At 46.2% G+C, this 19,797-nt stretch overlaps 1 protein-coding gene and 1 pseudogene across 1 annotated transcript in view; one reads left to right on the top strand and one right to left on the bottom strand.

Annotated features, from left to right (window-relative positions):
* HS3ST6 (heparan sulfate-glucosamine 3-sulfotransferase 6) overlaps positions 1 to 14,466 on the bottom strand; it is a 94,512-nt gene extending 80,046 nt beyond the window's left edge. The window contains exon 1 of the mRNA XM_054993464.1: positions 14,053 to 14,466. Coding sequence (XP_054849439.1) covers positions 14,053 to 14,435 — 383 coding nt within the window. The 5' untranslated portion in view covers positions 14,436 to 14,466. The remainder of the gene's footprint in view (positions 1 to 14,052) is intronic.
* A 408-nt stretch (positions 14,467 to 14,874) lies between these two features.
* LOC129338474 (ATP-dependent DNA helicase DDX11-like) overlaps positions 14,875 to 19,797 on the top strand; it is a 75,312-nt pseudogene continuing 70,389 nt past the window's right edge.

Here is a 19,797-nt window from a genome sequence, read left to right as displayed (position 1 = left end):
CAACATCTGATTGCAAAGCCACAGATTCTGATCAAAAGCACAATGTTAAGATATATTTATTTATGTTATTTATAGCCTGCCCTTCTCACTCAGACTCAAAGTGGATTACACAATGTGGGTCAGTACAGTCAATTTCAAAGACATTTCAATAGACATGTATTAGGGTCTATAAATGCAAATTTGCTAAGATTTAAAACCAGCAGAATTCCAATACAAAGTTGAAGAAATGCTGATACAGCATAAGTAGTTCTAAGAGCAGAACCACAAGTGACAAAAGGCACAGATTGGACACTTGTCTGCTTCCCTCAAGTTTTGATGGGAAATGTAGGCATCCTGGTCTCGCAGCTTCACTCTCTGACTGCTGTCCAATGGATTTTTCAACTGTCACTTGTCCAACATTCTGCCAAGCTGCCTACATTTCCCATCAAAACTTGAGGGAAGCTGACAAGTGTCCAACCTGTGCCTTTTGTCACTTGTGGTTCTGCTCTAAGACTGACATATTAAACAACGTAGAACTATCCAGTAGGATCATTCTTATAGCAATAGTAGTAAAACCAGTCCCTCCTTGTCCCTTTACTGATGCATCTCCTTGAGACAGCTTCCTTATATAACAGCCCTTCTCTCTGAGTAAAAAAGCCTTCTTGAATAATTCAGTTTTGCATAGTTTGTGGAAAGCCAGGAGAGTGGGAGCTTTCCTGACATCAGGTAAGCCATGCCATAAAATGGGGGCCACCAAAGAGAATGCACGTGTGTGGGCAGCTGTTGATTTTGCCCATGTGCAAGGTGGCACCTGCAGAAGGCCCTGTTCAGAGGAGTGAAGTTGTTGTGGCAGAACACAGGGAGAGAGGTAGTCCAACTGACAGGCTGGACCCAGACCACGAAGAGCCTTGTATGTGATAGCCAATACTTTGAACTGAGCCTGGTAACTGATAGACAGCCAGTGGAGTAACTGCAGAATGGGAATAATATTTATGCTCCCCCTAACTCCCAGTAATAGCTGAGCTGCAGCGTTCTGCTCCAACTGGCACCTCTGAGTTAGCTTAGAGGGGAGACCTATGTACAATGCATTACAGTAGCCAGGTAGAGGTCAGGGGCCATTTTCCAGACTAGACAGAGGTTGTGGACAGCAATTTTTTGCAGCTGTATACAGGGTCTGTGTCACTGTCACAACAGTAAGTGAGAAAACTTTTTACAAACTAAATCCTGTTAGAAATGTGGCAAGTTGAAGAAGAGACATTGTTAAGAGTCTTCCTTCGGAAATACAAAACCCAGCAGATCTCTGGATCCATGGGGAGTGCTGATCCAACCCCAGCAGCATTCAGCCACAAAGAAAACCTTGATACATTAGCAAATCGGCAGATTAACTTTAGAAACTGATTCAAGAAAGGAATGATGTCCAGCTCCATGGCCTATGCAGACGCACTGTCCCAGGACTCACATCAACGAATCATCTTCAAACTTCTAATTTTACAGAAAGAACATCAAAAAATAAAAGTTGATACAGAAACAGTTTCTACTGGGTTTCAGGATTACACAGAACTCTTTGTCAAGACAGAACAGCAATGCACACCCAAGTGCAGCACCCTAAGAAACAGGCAACACTGAATGTTTCTACCACCCTGGAGCCAACTGGATGGAATGACTGCTTTCTCATTTCATTTGTCGTGCAAATATGGGCCTTCTGAAACAAAGCTGACAGTTGCATTACAGGGGCTATAAAGCTAAAATGAAATAAGACATGTTTCCATAAACTGAAGACATGCCAAATACTGAGAACAAAGCTGGCTCTCAGAAGCTGATGTGTTTGTTATAAAGAGGCTAGCCATCGCTAAAGGCTAGCCTCTGCAGATGTTTGATGTCAAATGAATTACATGTTTTGAAGCATCTCTTTCCTTTAATGTCACTCACATAAATAATCAAACAGTTTAACCTTCTCATGACCAGTGTTCCCGCTAACGTGAGCACGTGAGCAATTGCTCACGGATTCTGACTCCCCCACTCACAGATTCTCAGCTGTAGCTCACAGGTATTAACTCTCAGGTGGCCCCGCCCTCCCACTCAGCCGGCACCAGCAGGTGGGCCCAATAGGGATGGAGCAGGGATGGAGCCTTGTCCCGCTTCTCTCCTTCCTTCCTGGCTGTGGCTGGCTTCGCCCTCAGGTCGGAGCCAGAGAGCGATTCCAGTTGCCACCAGCTCTCTAGCTGGGGAACAAAGCAGAGCTGAGCGATGGGGCCCAGCCTGACCCTGCTGCTGGGATCCCCTCAGCCCCAGAGAGCAGAGGAGGTGGCACCTCAGCTGCTGCCATGGGGAAGGTGTCGTTTAACTTGGCCTTGGTGCAATAGGAGGCCAGAAAGAAGGAGGACGAGGAGGGGAAGGAGGGAGGAGAGCTGGGCCAGGTGCTCATTATGCCCGCTGATGGCCATATGAGGAGGAGAAGACCATTGTGGTGCTGAAAGAGGCTGGCTGGACGTTTCAAAGGCTCTTCCAAAGTGGCTTTTACAGCCTGCAATGCAGACTCGGCCAAGAACTGGATCTGGCTGCCCTGTCTCGGCAAGCTGAGCATCTCCATCTAAAATGAAATCAATGGACGTAGACCAGAGTAACTCTGCATAGGATCGCGCTGTTGGGGGTTTATTTTAGTGCAGCCGCTTTGGGGCTGGCTCCGGCTTGGCTCTCTCGTTTTCTTTTTTTAAGCCGCCTTCTTCTCTGCAGGCTCACAGGCTCACAGCCCTTCTTTGCCCTCCACCCCAAATCTGGATCTGAAGCTAAAGTGAGCCTCCAAGGGCAGCTGTGCCTGACTTGTCTTCTCTCCTGCAGCAGAAGCCGAGGGAAGGCCTCCTTGTTCACAGTCTGTAGGTGCAGAATTAAACAGGAAGCCTCGGAGATTTTGCAAGGTTTGAGTCCAGTGGCACCTTAGAGACCCACAAGATTTTCAGGATATGAGCTTTTCAGAGTCAAAGCTCTCTTCTTCGGATACAAAGAAAAAGGGAACTTTCACTCTCAAAAGCTTATACCATGAAAATCTTGTTGGTCTCTAAGGTGCTACTGGACTCCGATCTTGCTGTTCTATTGCAGACCAAGACAGCTACCAAACGGCAACTTTTTTGGTGCCACAAAGTCTCCTCTTTCACTTTGTCCAAAACCAGTGGTTACTAAGGCGCCGGGTTTGCCATTCCTCAGCTTCTGTCTAAAATGAAAGGGGTAGATGAGTCACATTTTCTCTGTGACATGGAGAAGAATAGAGAGATACTGCATTTATGTATTTTGTAACTGTCTAAAGCACAATTGTTCCAAATGTTGTATGGTGTCAGATTTTCAGGTGCTTGTATAGGGTAATGGCTAACTGCCTGAGCTGAGAAATCCAAGTCAGAATCGCACCTGAACCAAAAGAAAGCCAGTCAGCATGAATGTAAAACAAAAGTCAATTGGCACCTTAAAGACTAATTTTTATTTCAGTATGAGCTTTTGTGAGTCACTGCTCACTTCTTCAGATGTGGAAATCAAACTTAGAATCCTTCTTATGGGGCAGATTGGGCAGGGTGGGTATTAAGATCAAGGATGAATTCTGTCATGAGTCTTTCAAGTGCAGATTCATGTGGAAAAAGAAAACGTGAGAATGATTCTCAGGTTGATTTCCGTACATATCTGAAGAAGTCGCCACTGACTCACAAAAGCTCATCTTGAAATACTTGTGCTCGGCTTTAAGGTGCCACTGGGTGTCTGCTTTATTTTACAGCAACAGACTAACACAGCTGCCCTTTTGTAATCAGCATGAACATATCCATTTTTATACAGAAGTATATTCTGATTTTTGTGGCCCTTTCACCTAATGGGACTAGATGGTCTTGGACAACTGGTTCTGATTGTTAATTTGTTTTGATTGTAATCAAAATGTATTACATGGTTTTTGTTTTTGGATTCTACAGAGGCTAGAAATCAATGAGTTTAGACTGGAGTAACTTTGTACAGGATTATATTGTAAGTCTCTCCACCTACCTGCTGCAATCTTGTTGGAATACAGAAGCTAATGTGCCCAGGATGGGATGCAGACCTTAGCATGTGTTCTCAGATATATTTATATTTGTATATCAAATAGATGGGAAGGAGAAGTATTAATAACTTTACCTGAAGAGTAATGTAGTTTGATATTTAAAATCCATGTCTGAATGACTGCTTGAATTATTGCTTCTAAGCAAGAAACAATACAAATTAAAGTAGCTTGTAGTTTGTTTCTATGTTTTGTATGTTTGTTGACTGATTTTTTTTTTAAAGGAGGCAAGCTCAAAACTTTAATGAAAGTCGTTGTTTCAGCTCACAAAGTAGATTTTTAGCTCACAACACTGCACAGCTTAGAGGGAACATTGCTCATGACTGTGATAATGAGCAGCCAGACAACTTCCCAAAAGAACGTGATTTCATTTCAAAGGGTCAACGTAGTAGCTCAGAATTTGAAATCTACAGAAATCTTTGTACTTGCCCAAGCTCAAGATATTCACACCCTTGCGCTTATTAGTAGAGATGGGCACGAAACAGGAAAAAAATGAAACGAGCATTTCACATTTCGTCCCATTCCACGAATCACAAAACACAAACTTCCATGAAGTTGTCCTGTTTCGCGATACAATTAGTTTTGTGATTCGTCAAAACCTGGGGCACTTCAGTGGCCCCCTTCATACCCAGAGAGACTGGGCTTGGGGGGAGGGTCCCAAAACCACCACACAGATACTTGCCCAGGCGGGAGAGGTACACAAAATAAAACCAAAGGAAACAACAAAAGTTTGAGCCCTCAAAAGTGCAGAGAAAGAATTAAGACGAAACAAAGACAAACAAAGAAAAAATAAGGGAGGCCTCAGTCAAGCTAGGCCAAAGAGCCAGGCAAAGGCCTGAGACTAGGGTGGGGTGGGAAGGAGGAAAAAAGGCACTGTCTCCCAAAGACCTTCCCAGCAAGGCCAAGAGCTGAAAATAAGAGGTATTTCAGTCTCTTTTAAAGCAGCAGCAGCAGCAGCAGCAGCAGCAGCAGCAGCCAAAAACTCAATTCCACTCTCTCTCTCACTCCAATCCCAGCAACAGTTCCTCCCTCTGTCTACTGGGACTGAAAAACACGAGGCTGAGAGCTCTGCCTTATATAGCGAAAGCTCACATAGAGCAGAACAGGAGGTCTGTGGTTGGCAGACAGACCTGCCTAATAGGGTTTGGAGGAATGAGATTGGTGTTCCCATGGCTACAGAAGGCCCATCTCCTCAGTTGCCTAGGGGATTAACCCCCCTGCTCCTTGCTGTATAGGGCAAAATGGAAGCTCTCCAGTTGGCAAGGAGAGCTGCCTATCAAGGTTATGTGGGCTAAGATTGGGGTTTCCAATGGCAACAAAAGGTCTGCAGACTTTCCAGGCCTATGTTGCTTAGGGAACCAATGAATCAGCACCAGCCTGTCTGGCATCACAAATCGTTCACGAATTGAATGAATCAAGCTAAAAAATCGTGAATTTCATGAAAACTGCAGCCCCACAAAACGCGTTTCGCAAAACACGAATTGGTCCGATGGTCATGAAATTTGATTCGTATTTTGACTCGTGCCCATGTCTAGTTATGAGGCAGGAGAGTTAGACATTTCAGACATGTTAAAGGAAATAAAGATGTAACAGAGGAAGCTGCAGCATGTCAGAAAACTCCTGAATGGTATGAAAAGAAAGGTCACAGGCTACTGCCAACAGAATCTATCCTACTGATTATAAGAATGCAAGATGCAACTCTTCTCCCTGCAAAGCAATGACAGATACCACTCTTCTCAAAGTATCAGCAATTCTGAAGCCACTTGTCCAAATCCCTGCCACCCAATGGGAGTTCCAACCAACTATTCTGTACACATTGTCCCAGTAAGATAGACAAAGATTCACAGGATTTAATCAGGCTGGAGAAGAGTACCATGCCTTGGTAATATCCAGATTAGACTACTGCAGTGCAACCCTTATGGGGTTTCCCTTAAAGACTGTTTGGAAGCTTCACCTAGTTCAGAACACAGCAGGTAGTATATGTTGGTAGGGGCTTACCATGATGCGTATCGTACACCAACTACACTGGCTCCCAGTTTGTTTTTAAGTCAATCGAAGTGGTCATATTCTGCCACAACTCGCACCCAGCTCTCAGCTGCCAAGCACTGTAGGTGTTTAAGATGACCTTCAGCCATGGCAGCAGCCTTATTCCACATCCAACAAATCAAGGAAAAATATCCCTAGGCCTAATTCACAAGCACACAAATCAAAGCTCAAAGGTGAGGCAGTATAATTGTTTAATATAAAAGAGACTGGTTTGTTTTTTCCTTTTCCAGCCTTGCCTTTGATCCTCTGCTAATTGCTTTTGATGAGGAGCATCAGAAATTATGGCGAGTGTTGACATCAGGGGGCTTCAGGAAAAGCAGACAGTGGCATGTCCAGGACAAACTATAAAACTAACTAAGGAGTTATTTTTGAAAAATCCTAAGATTGTTTGGTCCCTTTGAACTGCATAGGTGTCCCCACACTCTCAGTTATGGATTGTTCAAGAATGGGGGGGGGCAACAAACACCACTGGAGCTCTTCCGGAGGCTTCGAGTTGGTACATCGACGACTCTGTCAGTAAGACCCATCCAGACCATCACAGCTGTGCTCCCATTTCAAACTTGCTCCTCTACAAACTGACTGTTCCAAGCTGGTTTGGAGACGCAAGACACACCGACTGCCTCATTCTGCAATGGGCCTTTCTAACTAGCTGCATTTCTAATTAGCTGCATTTTTCTCACGGGGATGTGTTGCAATTACCAGGTTGAGAAGCTGAGTTGGGAGGGTTGATTTTTTCCTGACCCACTTCAGAACCTTGGTGAAATCTCTAGAACCTAAAACTAAATTGAAAAGTTTCTGGTTAAGCACCACAGCTATGCAGTGTCTAAGATCATGGGGCTGGTTAAGGGGCCAATTTGCAAGCCTTGGTCCCTTCCCAAATCTGATGAGGCCAATGCAAAAAACAACACAGATTTTGATAAAAATGTCTTTAAGACACCCTGCATTCACACAAATGGATTCCAGAGCAGCCTCACCTCCCACCTCTGCTCTCTACCTTAGAAAAGCAGCCCCCCAAAGTTTAGGTGCTGTTTTATGTGGGGGAGAGGGGAGACAATATCTTCATTCTCGGACTCTCCATTAAGTTATTCAGCTTACCCTCTAGAAAGGAGGGCTGAGCTGCTCTTCTCCCTGGCCCTTGTTTTGGGGACTTAAAGGGTTAGCCCCAGAAAAATTAGAGACAGACGGGGGGGGGGGGGTGGGCAGGGCGGCTAACAACATTAAAAAATACATTGAAAGTCACAAAAACATAAAATCAATAATAATTTTTTAAAAGTCATTAAAATAGTCCAGGAGCAGGCTATTTAAACAAATGAATCACTCCCGACACCAACCTCCACAAAAGGATGCTTCCTTGTGTTGATTTTGTATATTTGCAAAGTGAAATAACTCCTAATTCAAAGGATGCCAAATGCCAGTCACAGAAGGAGAAGCCTGTGACATTTTACAATTGTACCTACAGCGCTTTAGAACGGCACTGAAAAATACAAAGAGGGTTTGGTTGCAAAAGAGGGCGTTTCTGGCTTTACATATTTCTCTCTCTCTTAAATGTGTACTGACGATGATCAACAACCCCACATGTGCCTCAGGGGGTTGGAGGCTGGCAATTAAAAGCTTTGGGCATGATTTGGGGTTTCTTGGCTTATTTAAGTATTTAAAAAATGTCGATGCTACTTTGAAAAGATCCCTAGGAGCAACAGTGTGTTCTTTCCTCCCAAGATACTCTCACACCCCAATTTAAATATCACAGGCACCTACAAACCATAAACGATCCTAAATACACCCAAATTAAGATACAATCTCCTGCCAAAAAAAATTTAAAAACGAGGAGAGAGGAAGGAAAACAAACAGGAGTTTAGTAAGTTTAACAGATCTTATTTTTCTTTAAAAGGCATGGGACTGGATTTCTGCACATCCCTAAAAGCAGGGCTTTTTTTCAGGGGGAACACGGGGGAACGGAGTTCCGGAACCTCTTGAAAATGGTCACATGGCTGGTGGCCCCGCCCCCTGATCTCCAGACAGAGGGGAGTTGAGATTGCCCTCCGCGCCGCATGGCACGGAGGGCAATCTCAACTCCCCTCTGCCTGGAGATCAGGGGGCGGGGCCACCAGCCATGTGACCATTTTCTCCGAGGGCAACCCACTGAGTTCCACCACCTCTTTCCCCAGAAAAAAGCCCTGCCTAAAAGGCATGCTCCAGCCAGTGTCTGATATCGGTTCCTATGGGACAGTCAATGGCACAGGCTTCACGAGACTCACATCCCAGCCCTATCCATGAAGACAGATGCTGGGCTCAAGTGGGCTTATTCCCAGAAATGGCAGCCTAGAAAGCACTTAACTGCTGCATCTTTTATGCCAGAAAGAATGCAACTGCTGACAACTCACCCATGTAGCTCTCCCACTTGCTTATTTTGCAGACCCTACATTTGAAGGAAAAAAGGGGGGAGCCTGCTTTGATGCTCAGGAATCCCAAGAAAAAAGTCCTGAAATTCAAAAAACTGCACCAAAGAGAAACTTTTTCTTCCTAATTACAGCACCATCATGAAGTAAGATAAAGATGCCAACTTCTTACATGCTTTTTTTAAATTAAATGTTGTCATAACAAGCAGGCAAGCCATTACATTCACCTAATAGTTTTTTTAATAGACTTGTTTTTGAACCACTGCAGGTACATACAAATCGTAGGAATGAGATTATAAATTACTGTCATGATGTTCTAGTTATTTTTTTAAAAAATGAAAGAAACATGTCTTTAAAATACTGCAATAAAACTTCTTTTAAAAATGGTATTTGAAAAAAAGTACTTTTCTCCCAACAGCAAGGTGACTTAAACTTAGTTAACAAGGCACCTGATTTTCAGCATATTTACAACTGCAGTGGAAGTTATTAAATCAGTGTTCATGTGAAACCCACCCTCAAACTAATAGCCCCCACCCCAGATGCTGACACCCCCCCACACACACAAAATTGCTGGCCTTGAGCCAGTTAAAAGTAGGTCCTACCAAGACTGCACTCCTATTCAAGGAAGTTGCAAATCCAGAAGACCACATAATTTCTTAAGCATTTATAGTCTTCTGCAATCCCGTACATGCTTACTTGGGAGTAAGTCCCAGTGAAACAAGTGGGATTAACCTCTGAGAAAATTCGGATGGGCTCTGGTTCCACACCCACGGAAAGCAATCCTTTTTATGTTCAACACAGCTAACTTCTTGCATTATTTTCAATGAAGTTTCACAATGACTAACTTTACCTCTAGATCACAGTCACTGTTAAAATTCGCTACAAAAGAGACGGGGGGGGGGGAGAGGAGTTAACAAGAATTTCAAATGCTAGAAAACTGCCATTTTCAATTTTTCATTTTTCCCCTTATTTTCCTTATCCCAAGATGAATGTGCTCGATACATTCATGGACTTCTAAAGCAGACATAAACCTGCTCCAGACATTTACCCATTTGGTCAAAACGTGAAGGCTTAATAGTAGACTAGTTAGACCTTCTCCCAGCCAGGGCACCTAAAGAGTTCATTTGCACACAAATGCACAAAAAAACCTGGATTGTTTCTGTCTCATTGCAATGTGATCTCAAAAAAAAAAAAATTCAACTCAAACTTCATTTTTGCCAAGCCCCCCGTTTCTCTTTTGTCCTCCGCAGTGCCAGTGTCAGTTCAAAATTTCCAGAGGAGTCAGCCATGTTTAGTCTGTAGATGAAAAATAGTAAAGAGTCCAGTAGCACCTTTATGACTAAGACTAACTAACTATGTTGTAGCATAAGCTTTCAAGAACCACAGCTGTGATGAAGAAAGCTGTGCTTCTCGAAAGCTTATGCTACAATAAAGTTGGTTAGTTCAAAATTTGCCACTGATCTTTTTAAAACACTTTTTAAACAAAGTAGTCCTTTAAAGGGGGATTTAAATAAAATATAAAGTGTCCTTAGCATCTCATGAACATTTAGATACCTTTTATTACACACATATGGCATTAATAACATTTTTTTATAAACCTGAGCAACACATGAGGGTTTGAACAGATGACTAGGATGTGATATTAACGCTTATCATGGCGGGAGGGTTTGCAAAATTTCTTCTCAGATGTCTTATTGAAGCTCCTGCAATTTGCTCAGCATGCCCCCCGCCCCCCCCCCCCCCGTGCTATGATTTAGCTGGTCATAACAAAGGAATTGCCCACCTGAGGCTTTGGGATCTTTTCCTAATGGACTCTCACAGTCAACTGCATCTCCTGTAGATCTTGCAAAAGGTTTCAGTTATTTTATCCTATAACAGCCCAATTGGATGCCTTTTTACTCACAAGTAGATCCACGAAGTTCCCAAGGCACATCAACACACATTAGACTGCAGCTTAAAGCACTCTGGAGGGATGATAAACACTTTCACAAACGCTACAGTGTGATATCATCTTGTGTACTGGAATAATGCTTTTAAAACTTTTGCAATGAAGCCTAACATTTACTAGCTTTTAATAGATGTTGGAAGTTGGCAGAAGCTGAGAGCCAAGCTACAAGTGACGCCTTACACAGGTTGGACACTTGTCAGCTTCCCTCACGTTTTGATGGGAAATGTAGGCGTCCTGGCTTTACAGCTTGGCTCTCCATTACAGCTGCAAGACCAGGATGCCTACATTTCCCATCAAAACTTGAGGGAAGCTGACAAGTGTCCAACCTGTGTCAGGCGTCACTTGTAGCTTGGCTCTAAACTTCCATTTCCAACCTGCTTTGACCCTCAGCAAAACTTGGCACAAACATTGTCTTCAAAAGGTCCAGAGAAGGAGAGGAACAGCAGGGAACCAGGTCTCCTTTCAGGAGGGCCAGCCAGATCTGAGCAAGTCTGTTAACGATCGGACAGTTTGGAGGTCTTTCATTCACAGGGCCACCATAGGTTGGAGGCGACTTGATGGCACATAACACACACACACACACACACAGAGTGAGGCAGAGGCCCTGCAACATGTTGGAATCTCAGCCCCTTCCCTACAGCTGAAGCAAAAACTGTGACACACAAGTAAAAAAGTCCTGCAAGGTAATGAGGCAAAGAGGCCTCCATCACTATTTCTTTTCCAACAGACAAAACCTATCCTGACTCAGACGGAACCGCCACAAAGCCGTCCGGAATAGAAAAAGAGAATACTTTTAACCTGAGGATTCCTGATTTATCCCCCTTCCTTCAATATTTTTTTCTCTTCTCCGTAGCAAACTCAGTATGTAGACTTGGGTAACTCGCTTGCTCCCCACAAAAGTTATCCCCTCTATAAAGCAGGACTATTGTTCTCTCCTAAAGACAAGACCGCGGTGATTCCCCCACACGCATCCCGATCAGCTCCCTCACTTGTGTGAGCTCCTCAATGAACACGAAGCGCATGGACGTGCCCCTTAACTCCGTTGGCTCACACTGGATTCTTGCCAACCTGCTCTTCCCCTTCCCCTTGTTTCTTCTACACCCTGCCAGACAGGAGGGCCCAAGCTCTTTTGGGACAGGGCCTGCCTTTGCTACGCTTACCTTACTCTGCAAAGCAACCAGCCTCATTTGAAGCCCCGCGGGTACAAAGAAACACTACGCATGGCTAAGGACACATTGAGGAAGCCACTAAGAAGAAGCTGCGTTAGCATTAAAAGAAATAAGAGAGCTGTGGCCCTTTGAAGGCCGACAAATTAGACTAACATGTTTTCACTGCAGCAGCAGATTTCATGAAGCAAGCACCATGTGCGAGATTAAAAAAAAAATTATGAGCCAAGCTACAAGTGGCGAAGGCCCCTCAAGACGACTTTTTCTTTCAACACTGTGTGTTCTCTGTCCAAAACCTCCCTGTCCCCACCTGGACTCCCTCACAATTTCCCAAGCAAAGAACTAGACAAAGAAATCAAAGACCTCCAATATGGACAAGCAGGCAGCATCTCTTGCTTTGGCTTTTCTCAACATAGGGTCTGTCAAGCATCTTGCCGTTCCTGTCAATGGGGCTTGCATAAGAAGAGTTTGCAGTGGGTTGTGTCCCTAGGGGGGATTGCTGTTAGCTGCTGTTTCATGACACCCCAACTCAACCGCTCTGCTTTGTACAGTGGGAATGAACTACTTGAGGGGGAAAGACTCGGGAGTGGAGAAGCGTCGTGTGAGAATTCTACTTGATTCACTCCGGCATGGAACTCATATCATTCTAGAGGGGCAACCTTGTTAGTCTGTGGCTGCAAAGGGAAATGAGAGTTCGGTAGCCCCTGCGAGAACAGCGTGTTTTAATTCTAGCACAGGCTTTTGTGGACTAAAGCCCACTGTTAGATGTATACAGTGAGGCCTCTCTAGGAAGACATTTAGACAGGTCATGAGAGATCATAGGACCTCAACTTTTCCTCCTCCACCCAAAGATACCTAAACCTTCAGAAGTTTATTCAGCTTGGGGAAGGGGGAGCTGCTCCTTCGGCCGTGATTTATTAGGAAACACATTTCCAGATCTCTGGATTTCAAAAAGATTAATTTAGCTCAGAGCAAAATGGGAAGAAAATTCGGTTTTTATTACATTGGGATTCCAAACACCAGCATAGTAGTTTTCATTTAAAAGTTTTTAAAAGACACAAAGCATTACAATTTTTCTAAGGAGCAACAAGCAAGAGAAGGATTCAAGCGACGACGCAACACTTTAATGCAGTTGTAACATCTTAAAATTGTTCCGAGTAAAGGGATGCAACTTTTGACAAGCATCCTGAGAGTTTTGAAAGACACAATATTTGAGAGCTGGACAAGGAATCTGAACTGATGTCGAGAAAGGAAGATGACGCTTATGGAGTTCAAAATGAGCCTCTCCAGCCCATTAGAGCCCTGCACTGAGGAACCACCACCTGAACTGGAATTAATGCCTTTGAGATTTTTTTTCAAAAACAGTTTTCAATAGTCACTCAGCTTTTGTTACCTTGTCTTTGTGAAATCTAGACCCCTTTGAAGTCTGCAAAAGCTTCGCCATGGACTTCAAACGAAGACAGCTTTCAACTCTGAAAGTTAAGAGTGTCTTTCATATCTTATCCCATAATAGAAAGTTTCATAAAAGAACAACAAGGGGAGGGGATGGAATGTGGACGGGAGACACACATAAAGATCATGCTTGGTTTAAAACCAGAGAACTGCTTGCAAAGGGAGTTACATGGTGCGCAGTTACGCCTGTGGCCATACACTGACTGCAAGCATCAAGCGTAGCCTTCAGAAGAAACTTCCGAGTCGATACCACTGGCAACGAGGGGCAAATAAACGATTTCATAAGAATACAGCCCAGGAAAACAGACCCAAATATGGGGGTGGGGGGTGGGATCGAGCACTGATTAAAGCACATGCGATATCAAAGTTCTTAAATGTGTGATTTCAACTCAAACATTACCAACACCAGTAAGCTTCTGGAAATAGCCTGTGTCTTTTAGAATCCATGCTGCCAATAGGTTTATATATCCTAACTACAACATGCAAAGGAGCAACAACAACTCTGAAGAAAGATAGGAAATGAATGCAGAAATCTCGATTGTCCTGAATTTCTACCCCTCACCCTCTCAAACGCCCCAGGTGAACAGGCAAAACCCCACAAAATTAAAAATAGGTGAATGCAGATTAACTGTGGAGAGAGTTTTCCCACCCACCCAACTCCGGTTCATTACGGGGAAAGGCACGTTTCCGAAGCGAACCCGCCCTCGCCAGTCCCGAACCGGGGACGGACCGCTGGTTCCTCGGAGCGAATCCCTCGGGAGGCAGAAGGGCGCGGGGGCAGCTGAGCCCGGAAAGGAAACGCCGGACGACCTCGGGGGGCAGAAGGAGCCCGCGGCACTGGGGAGCGGCGGGCAGGCAAGCGGCCGCCCCCGGAGGAAGACCGAGGCGCGCGGCTCAGCCCGGCCCCCGAAGCCGCCCGCGCCGGCCGGCCTCGCCCGCCGTCGAAAGAGCCCCGGCGCGGCGCAGCGCGGCGCCCTCCGTCGCGCCCGGCCTCACCTGTACCAGCGCAGGCCCTTCTCGTAGCCGCGGTCGAAGAAGTGGGGCTCGGCGCCCAGGGCGCGCACGTCGGGGTGGACGCGCAGGAACTCGAGCAGCGCGCGGGTGCCCCCCTTCTTGACGCCCACGATGATGGCCTGCGGGAAGCGCCGGCTGCCGAAGCCGTCGGCCACCGGCAGGCCCTCGGCGGGCGGCGCGCGGGGCGGCGGGCGCGGGGCCGGCGCGGCGGCGCCCCCCAGCGCCAGGGGCGGGCAGGGCCCGGAGAGGCAGTACAGCAGGCAGGTGCCCAGCAGCAGCATGCCCAGCAGCAGCGGCGCGCGGGCCGGCGGGCGCCGCAGCCCGCCCCGGGACGCCCGCGGGCTCCCGCCGGGGCTACATCCCATGGGGCGCCCCGGCCGGCCGCCCGCCGCCCGCGCCCGCCGCCGCCGCCGCCCGCATCCCGCCTCGCCTGCAGCCCGCCCGCCGGAGCCGCCTCTCGCCGCGCCTCGCCGCGCCTCGCCTCCCGCCGCCCCGGGTCGCTGGCACTGCCGCCTGCCCGGCCGCTCTGGCGCCGCCCCGTGGGCCGGCCGCTCTTCCCTCGGGCTGCCCCCGGCAAGGGCGGCATCCGGGGCGGGGAGCGCGGCTGCGACTCCCGCCGCCCGCCCCGTGCGCAACGCTGCGCCGACTCCAGAGGAAGCCCGTTAGAGGAGGGGGGCGTCCCCCTGGGGAACGGGCACAGGCGGCGGCGGCACGGCTTCGTGTCCTCCACCGCCTTCGTTTATCCCCGGGGGAGCCGAAGCCTCCACTTCATCCTCTCACAACAGCCCTGTGAGGTAGGCTAGGATGGGAGACGTTCGCGCAGGCCGTGTCTGGGGCACAACAGCCTTCGGAGCCGTCCGAGTGCGACGCTGCAACCTCCGAGGTGAGCCCAGCCTCTGGGAGGGACAGGCAGCTTGGCTCCGGTGATGGGGCTGGTGGATAGGGAGGTGCATTGCAAAAGATGCTGGTGAGCAGGCAAGACATCATTACTGATGAATCTTTTCATTTATTCTCACTTTACATAGCAGTGCAAACAAAATCAAGACAGCCGAGGACAGGGAAACATTCGCCTCCCTCACATTTGGGCTTAACTAATGAGGCTGAGGACAGAGAAGTTTTTTCACCTTTCTCCTCTTTAGCATCGGAATTCCACTCCCCCCCCACCCCCGTCTCCCTTCAGGTGCCCTTTTAGACGGGGTGCTTTTTTAGACAAACCTGTGGAATGTCTAGGAATCTCCAGTTGCTCCTCTGTGGTCCTGGAAGCACCCTTAGTCTCAGAATCACTGCCATGTTACCCCACCCCCAAGTTAAGAAAACTTCTGAATCTCTTGTGCAAAATCCTTCGCCACTGGCCTATGCGATTCATAAACAGAATGTCTGAAAGCAGAGCAGCTGTTTCGAAGAAAGGTAGGCTTGAGAATTCTGTCCCGTTTTCCATTTCCAGACAAGACAGGATACAACCTGATGATACATATGCCTGTACTAGTTTCATCAGTCCACCGACCCCCACCCAAGACTGGAATTAAAGAAAGATCAAACGTCTAAGCAGAAGAAAAACCGGAAGGTTAATTGAGGGGTGGGTTAGGGAAATTTTACAGCCTACCTTCAATGAACCAATAGTTTCATCTGAATTTTTGTCTCATGTTGGAACAGTAATTATTGTTTTAAGTCACTTGCATCGCGGGAAGGGATTTGCCACAAGACGGCCTCTCTTCTGATAAGTTTTTAATCAAAGATGGGAAACATGTTATAAATAAACAGCAATCAGTTTGATGATAGCCACATGCCAGGCAATTAACAATCAGCCCTAGCAAACATCCGTTTTAATTAAAGGGGTGAAGGTTTTTATGTAAGCTCATAAATACATGTATTTCCCTCATACTGAACATAATTTTACTAGGGTTCCTAGGCAATTTATGAAGAAGCTTAGAAAGACTGCTGGTCACAAGAAAAATCTATACAAATTCATATTCAATGGGATTCTCTGACTCAATATGAATGTACGGAGAGGGAGAGGGATGAGCCGGCGGAAGGCTCTCGCAGCCCTTACATACTCAAAGTAATGCCAATCACCACTTTGGGGTTCAGGAAGGAATTTTCCTCCAGGCCAGATTGGCCACGTCTCCTGGAGGTTTTTTTTGCTTTCCTCTAGGCGTAGGGCAGGGGTCACTGAGGGAGGTGGGGGAGGAGAGAGAGCGGTGAATTTCCTGCATTGTGAAGGGGGCTGGTCTAGATGACTCTTGGGTTCCCTTCTACATTCTAAAATGACTCCTACAGAGGAACAGTACAGTCCACTTGGGAAATTTTCCTGTGCAAGTTTCAAATCCTTGTTCTAAGCCAGTTCAGCATACGAGGAGGCCTTATTTCTTCTCCACCCCAGGGTTACGCAGGCCTAAGATAACTTACCAGGCCTGAAGCATTTTTGGTTTTCTTTGGCTGAAACATGATACAGTTGGTGGTAGACTTGATGAGCTTCTTTTCCTGACCTAACCTGTGCACTTGCTGCAGTATTTTTTTCAATGAGCTTCCCCTATTCTGTATTGCAATTGAACATGGACAAATAAAGGCTGACCTGAACATCATTACACTCAGGGATGGGGAGCCAGAAGTATCCCCCCCCCCTCATGCTGAGAATCCAGAAGAGTCATCAGCACTGAAAGGAACGGGCGAGGTGCTGCAGACCATTTGTGAGACTTTTGGACTGAATTGCTCTTTCAAGGAAAGAAAACCCAATCTTCTTGAAATCATAGAATCATAGAGCTGGAAGGTACCTCCAAGGTCATCTAGTCCAACCTCCTGCACAGTTCAGGAAATTCACAACTACTCCCCCCCCCACCCTCAGTAACCCCTGCTCCATGCCCATAGGATGGCAAAAGGATCCCTAGCCAAACTGGCCTGGGGAAAATGGCTACCTGACCCCAGGGAGGTGATGGGCCTTACCCTTGGCATGTAAGAAGGCCCATGAGAACTAAACACTGATCATAGAATCATAGGGTTGGAAGGAATCTCTAGGGTCTTCTAGTCCAACCCCCTGCATAATACAGGAAATCCACAACTACCCTCTCCCCCAACTGCCCCAGTGACCCCTGCTCCATACCCAGAAGACGGCAATACACCTCATGGATTCCCAGCCAAACAGCCCTGGGGGAAATTGCTACCTGACCCCAAGGTGGCGATTGGCATTACCCTGAGCATGTAAGAAGGGGCAACAAGAACTTAGCACTGATGTAACCTATTCTGCCATCCCCCTCAGGATCTGCCCAGGCTCACAGAATCAGCATCGCTGTCAGATGGCCATCTAGCCTCTGCTTTAAAAACCTCCAAAGAAGGAGAGCCCACCACCGCCCGAGGAAGCCTGTTCCACTTAGGGACTGCTCTAACTGTCAGGAAGTTCTTCCTAATGCTTAGCTAAAAACTTTTGATTTGACAGAGAGGTTGTAGAGAGGTATCTGGCAGCACTGGATGAATACAAATCCCCTGGGCCGGATGGGGTGTACCCAAGAGTGCTGAAAGAACTTTCTAGAGACAGTAGAGACCCCCTCACCTCTGCAGGAGTATACCGCATACCCTGCAGCTGTGGACCAGTTTATATCAGGACCACATAGCGTAGCATCCAGACAAGAATAAAAGAACATGAAAGACACTGCAGACTTGGCCATCCGGAAAAATCAGCAGTGGCTGAACATAGCCTAATAGCCTCAAACAGGACACAGTATCCTATTCCAGGATACTAAAATACTGGACAACACTTCCAACTACTTCGTCAGATTGCACAGGGAAGCCATTGAAATTCATAAGCATAAGCACAATTTCAACAGGAAAGAAGAGACTTTAAGAATGAATAGAGCATGGTTTCCAGTCCTGAAAAACACCAGGCTAACAAAATACTCTACATTCTACAATAGCCCTGCAGAGAAGATTAGCATATCAAGCACCAATCCATATGCAAAAGAACCTCCTCAGGATACAGTGAAGCCTCCCTCCATTAGCATTCCACACCCTGGGAAACTCTAACAGGATGACTCAGCCCAAACCCACCTTCCTGAGTAGATATAAATTACCTGCCAACATCTTCTCCACACTGTGACACTGAGAGATCTCTGTCTTTTGGTGCTACACCTCTGAAGATGCCAGCCACAGCTGCTAGCAAAACGTCAGGAACTACAATGCCAAGGCCATGGCGATACAGCCCAGAAAATCCACAACAACCATCGTACTCCGGCCGTGAAAGCCTTCAACAATATAACTTTCTAGAGAACTTGCTGAACCCCTGTCCATCATCTTCAAGGCCTCCTGGAGGACTGGGGATGTGCCACAAGATTGGAGAAGAGCGAATGTTATCCCAATCTTTAAGAAAGGGAAGAAGGATGACCCGGGAAACTACGGCCGGTCAGTCTGACTTCTGTTGCTGGGAAGATATTAGAACAGATTTTAAAGGGTTCAATCTGTAAGCATCTGAAGGACCGCTCAGTGATCCGGGGAAGTCAGCATGGCTTTGTTCCTAACAGATCTTGCCAGACCAACCTGGTTTCCTTCGTTGATTGAGTGACCAGCTTACTGGATCGGGGGAACTCTGTTGACGTGATTTATCTGGATTTCAGTAAAGCTTTTGATAAGGTCCCCCATGACATTCTGATGGGCAAACTGGAATACTGTGGACTGGACTATAGGACAGTTCGGTGGATAGGGAACTGGTTAGAGGACTGCACCCAAAGAGTGGTGGTCAATGGCATTTCATCAGATTGGAGGGAGGTGTCCAGTGGGGTGCTGCAGGGCTCGGTTTGGGGCCTGTACTGTAACCACAGCTTAGAAAGCCTCAGTATCTGTGTAGTCAGAACTATGTACTGTCCCTTTAACAATTGGTACTTATGGGAATTGTAGTCCCCCCTCCAATATAGAAGTTTTATTGTAGGCTTCCTGTGAAGGTGTTAAAAAGTTTTATGGTCCTCTTCCCCCCTTTGTTCGGACCCTTTCCCTCAAGGATGCAACAGTCATAATGAATTTACCGCTTGTCTACAACAAATCTGGACCAATAAAGATGTATCTTGCTTATGTTTGAACCATGCCGCGTACACTGGCTAAAACTGTGAGTAAGGATCCCTTTTACGATCTGGGTTGAGAAAGGCAGCGCGTTAGAGCTATCTGGAAGCTAGCATCTTTCCCAGCTGCTTCCAGAATAGGGCCCGGTACTTTTCTTTTTTTTTTTAAAAAAAAAAATTTTTTTATTGGGTTAGAACATTTTTATTTTTACATTACAATCAATTTTCCCCTAATTTTTCGTTTCTAACCCCCTCCCTTTCCCCCCCTTTTGTTGACTTCCAACAGCTTTCCCACCCTCTGTCCCTTTTCCCTTACTTCTATTAAGTTCCTCTGTCTAAAACAGATATACATTCTCCATTATATTAAGCAGTACATCTATAACTCCTTTACTTATTATACACCCAAGTTATACGTCTTTAGATAAACAATTTATCCCATTTTCCAGTTTTGAATATTTCTATATTAACCTATATATCATAAACCATAAAAATTTCCCACATTTAAATCAAACAATTTGATTTGTTCTCTATGTATTACTCATTTCAACTTTTTATGGTAATTCTATATAACTCCTCGCATAATCAATCAATTTAACTCTTCTGTACATTCAATTTGGTGCATATAAATCTTATCAAAGAAAGAAAATATTGTTAGTTACTCAATCCTCATGTTTAAACCTTGTCATTA

This window comes from Eublepharis macularius, chromosome 12 (assembly GCF_028583425.1).
Source record: "Eublepharis macularius isolate TG4126 chromosome 12, MPM_Emac_v1.0, whole genome shotgun sequence".
In the NCBI taxonomy this organism is placed as follows: Eukaryota; Metazoa; Chordata; class Lepidosauria; order Squamata; family Eublepharidae; genus Eublepharis; species Eublepharis macularius.
Note: the sequence above shows the minus strand (reverse complement) of the source record. Positions and strands in the feature narration are given on the sequence as shown.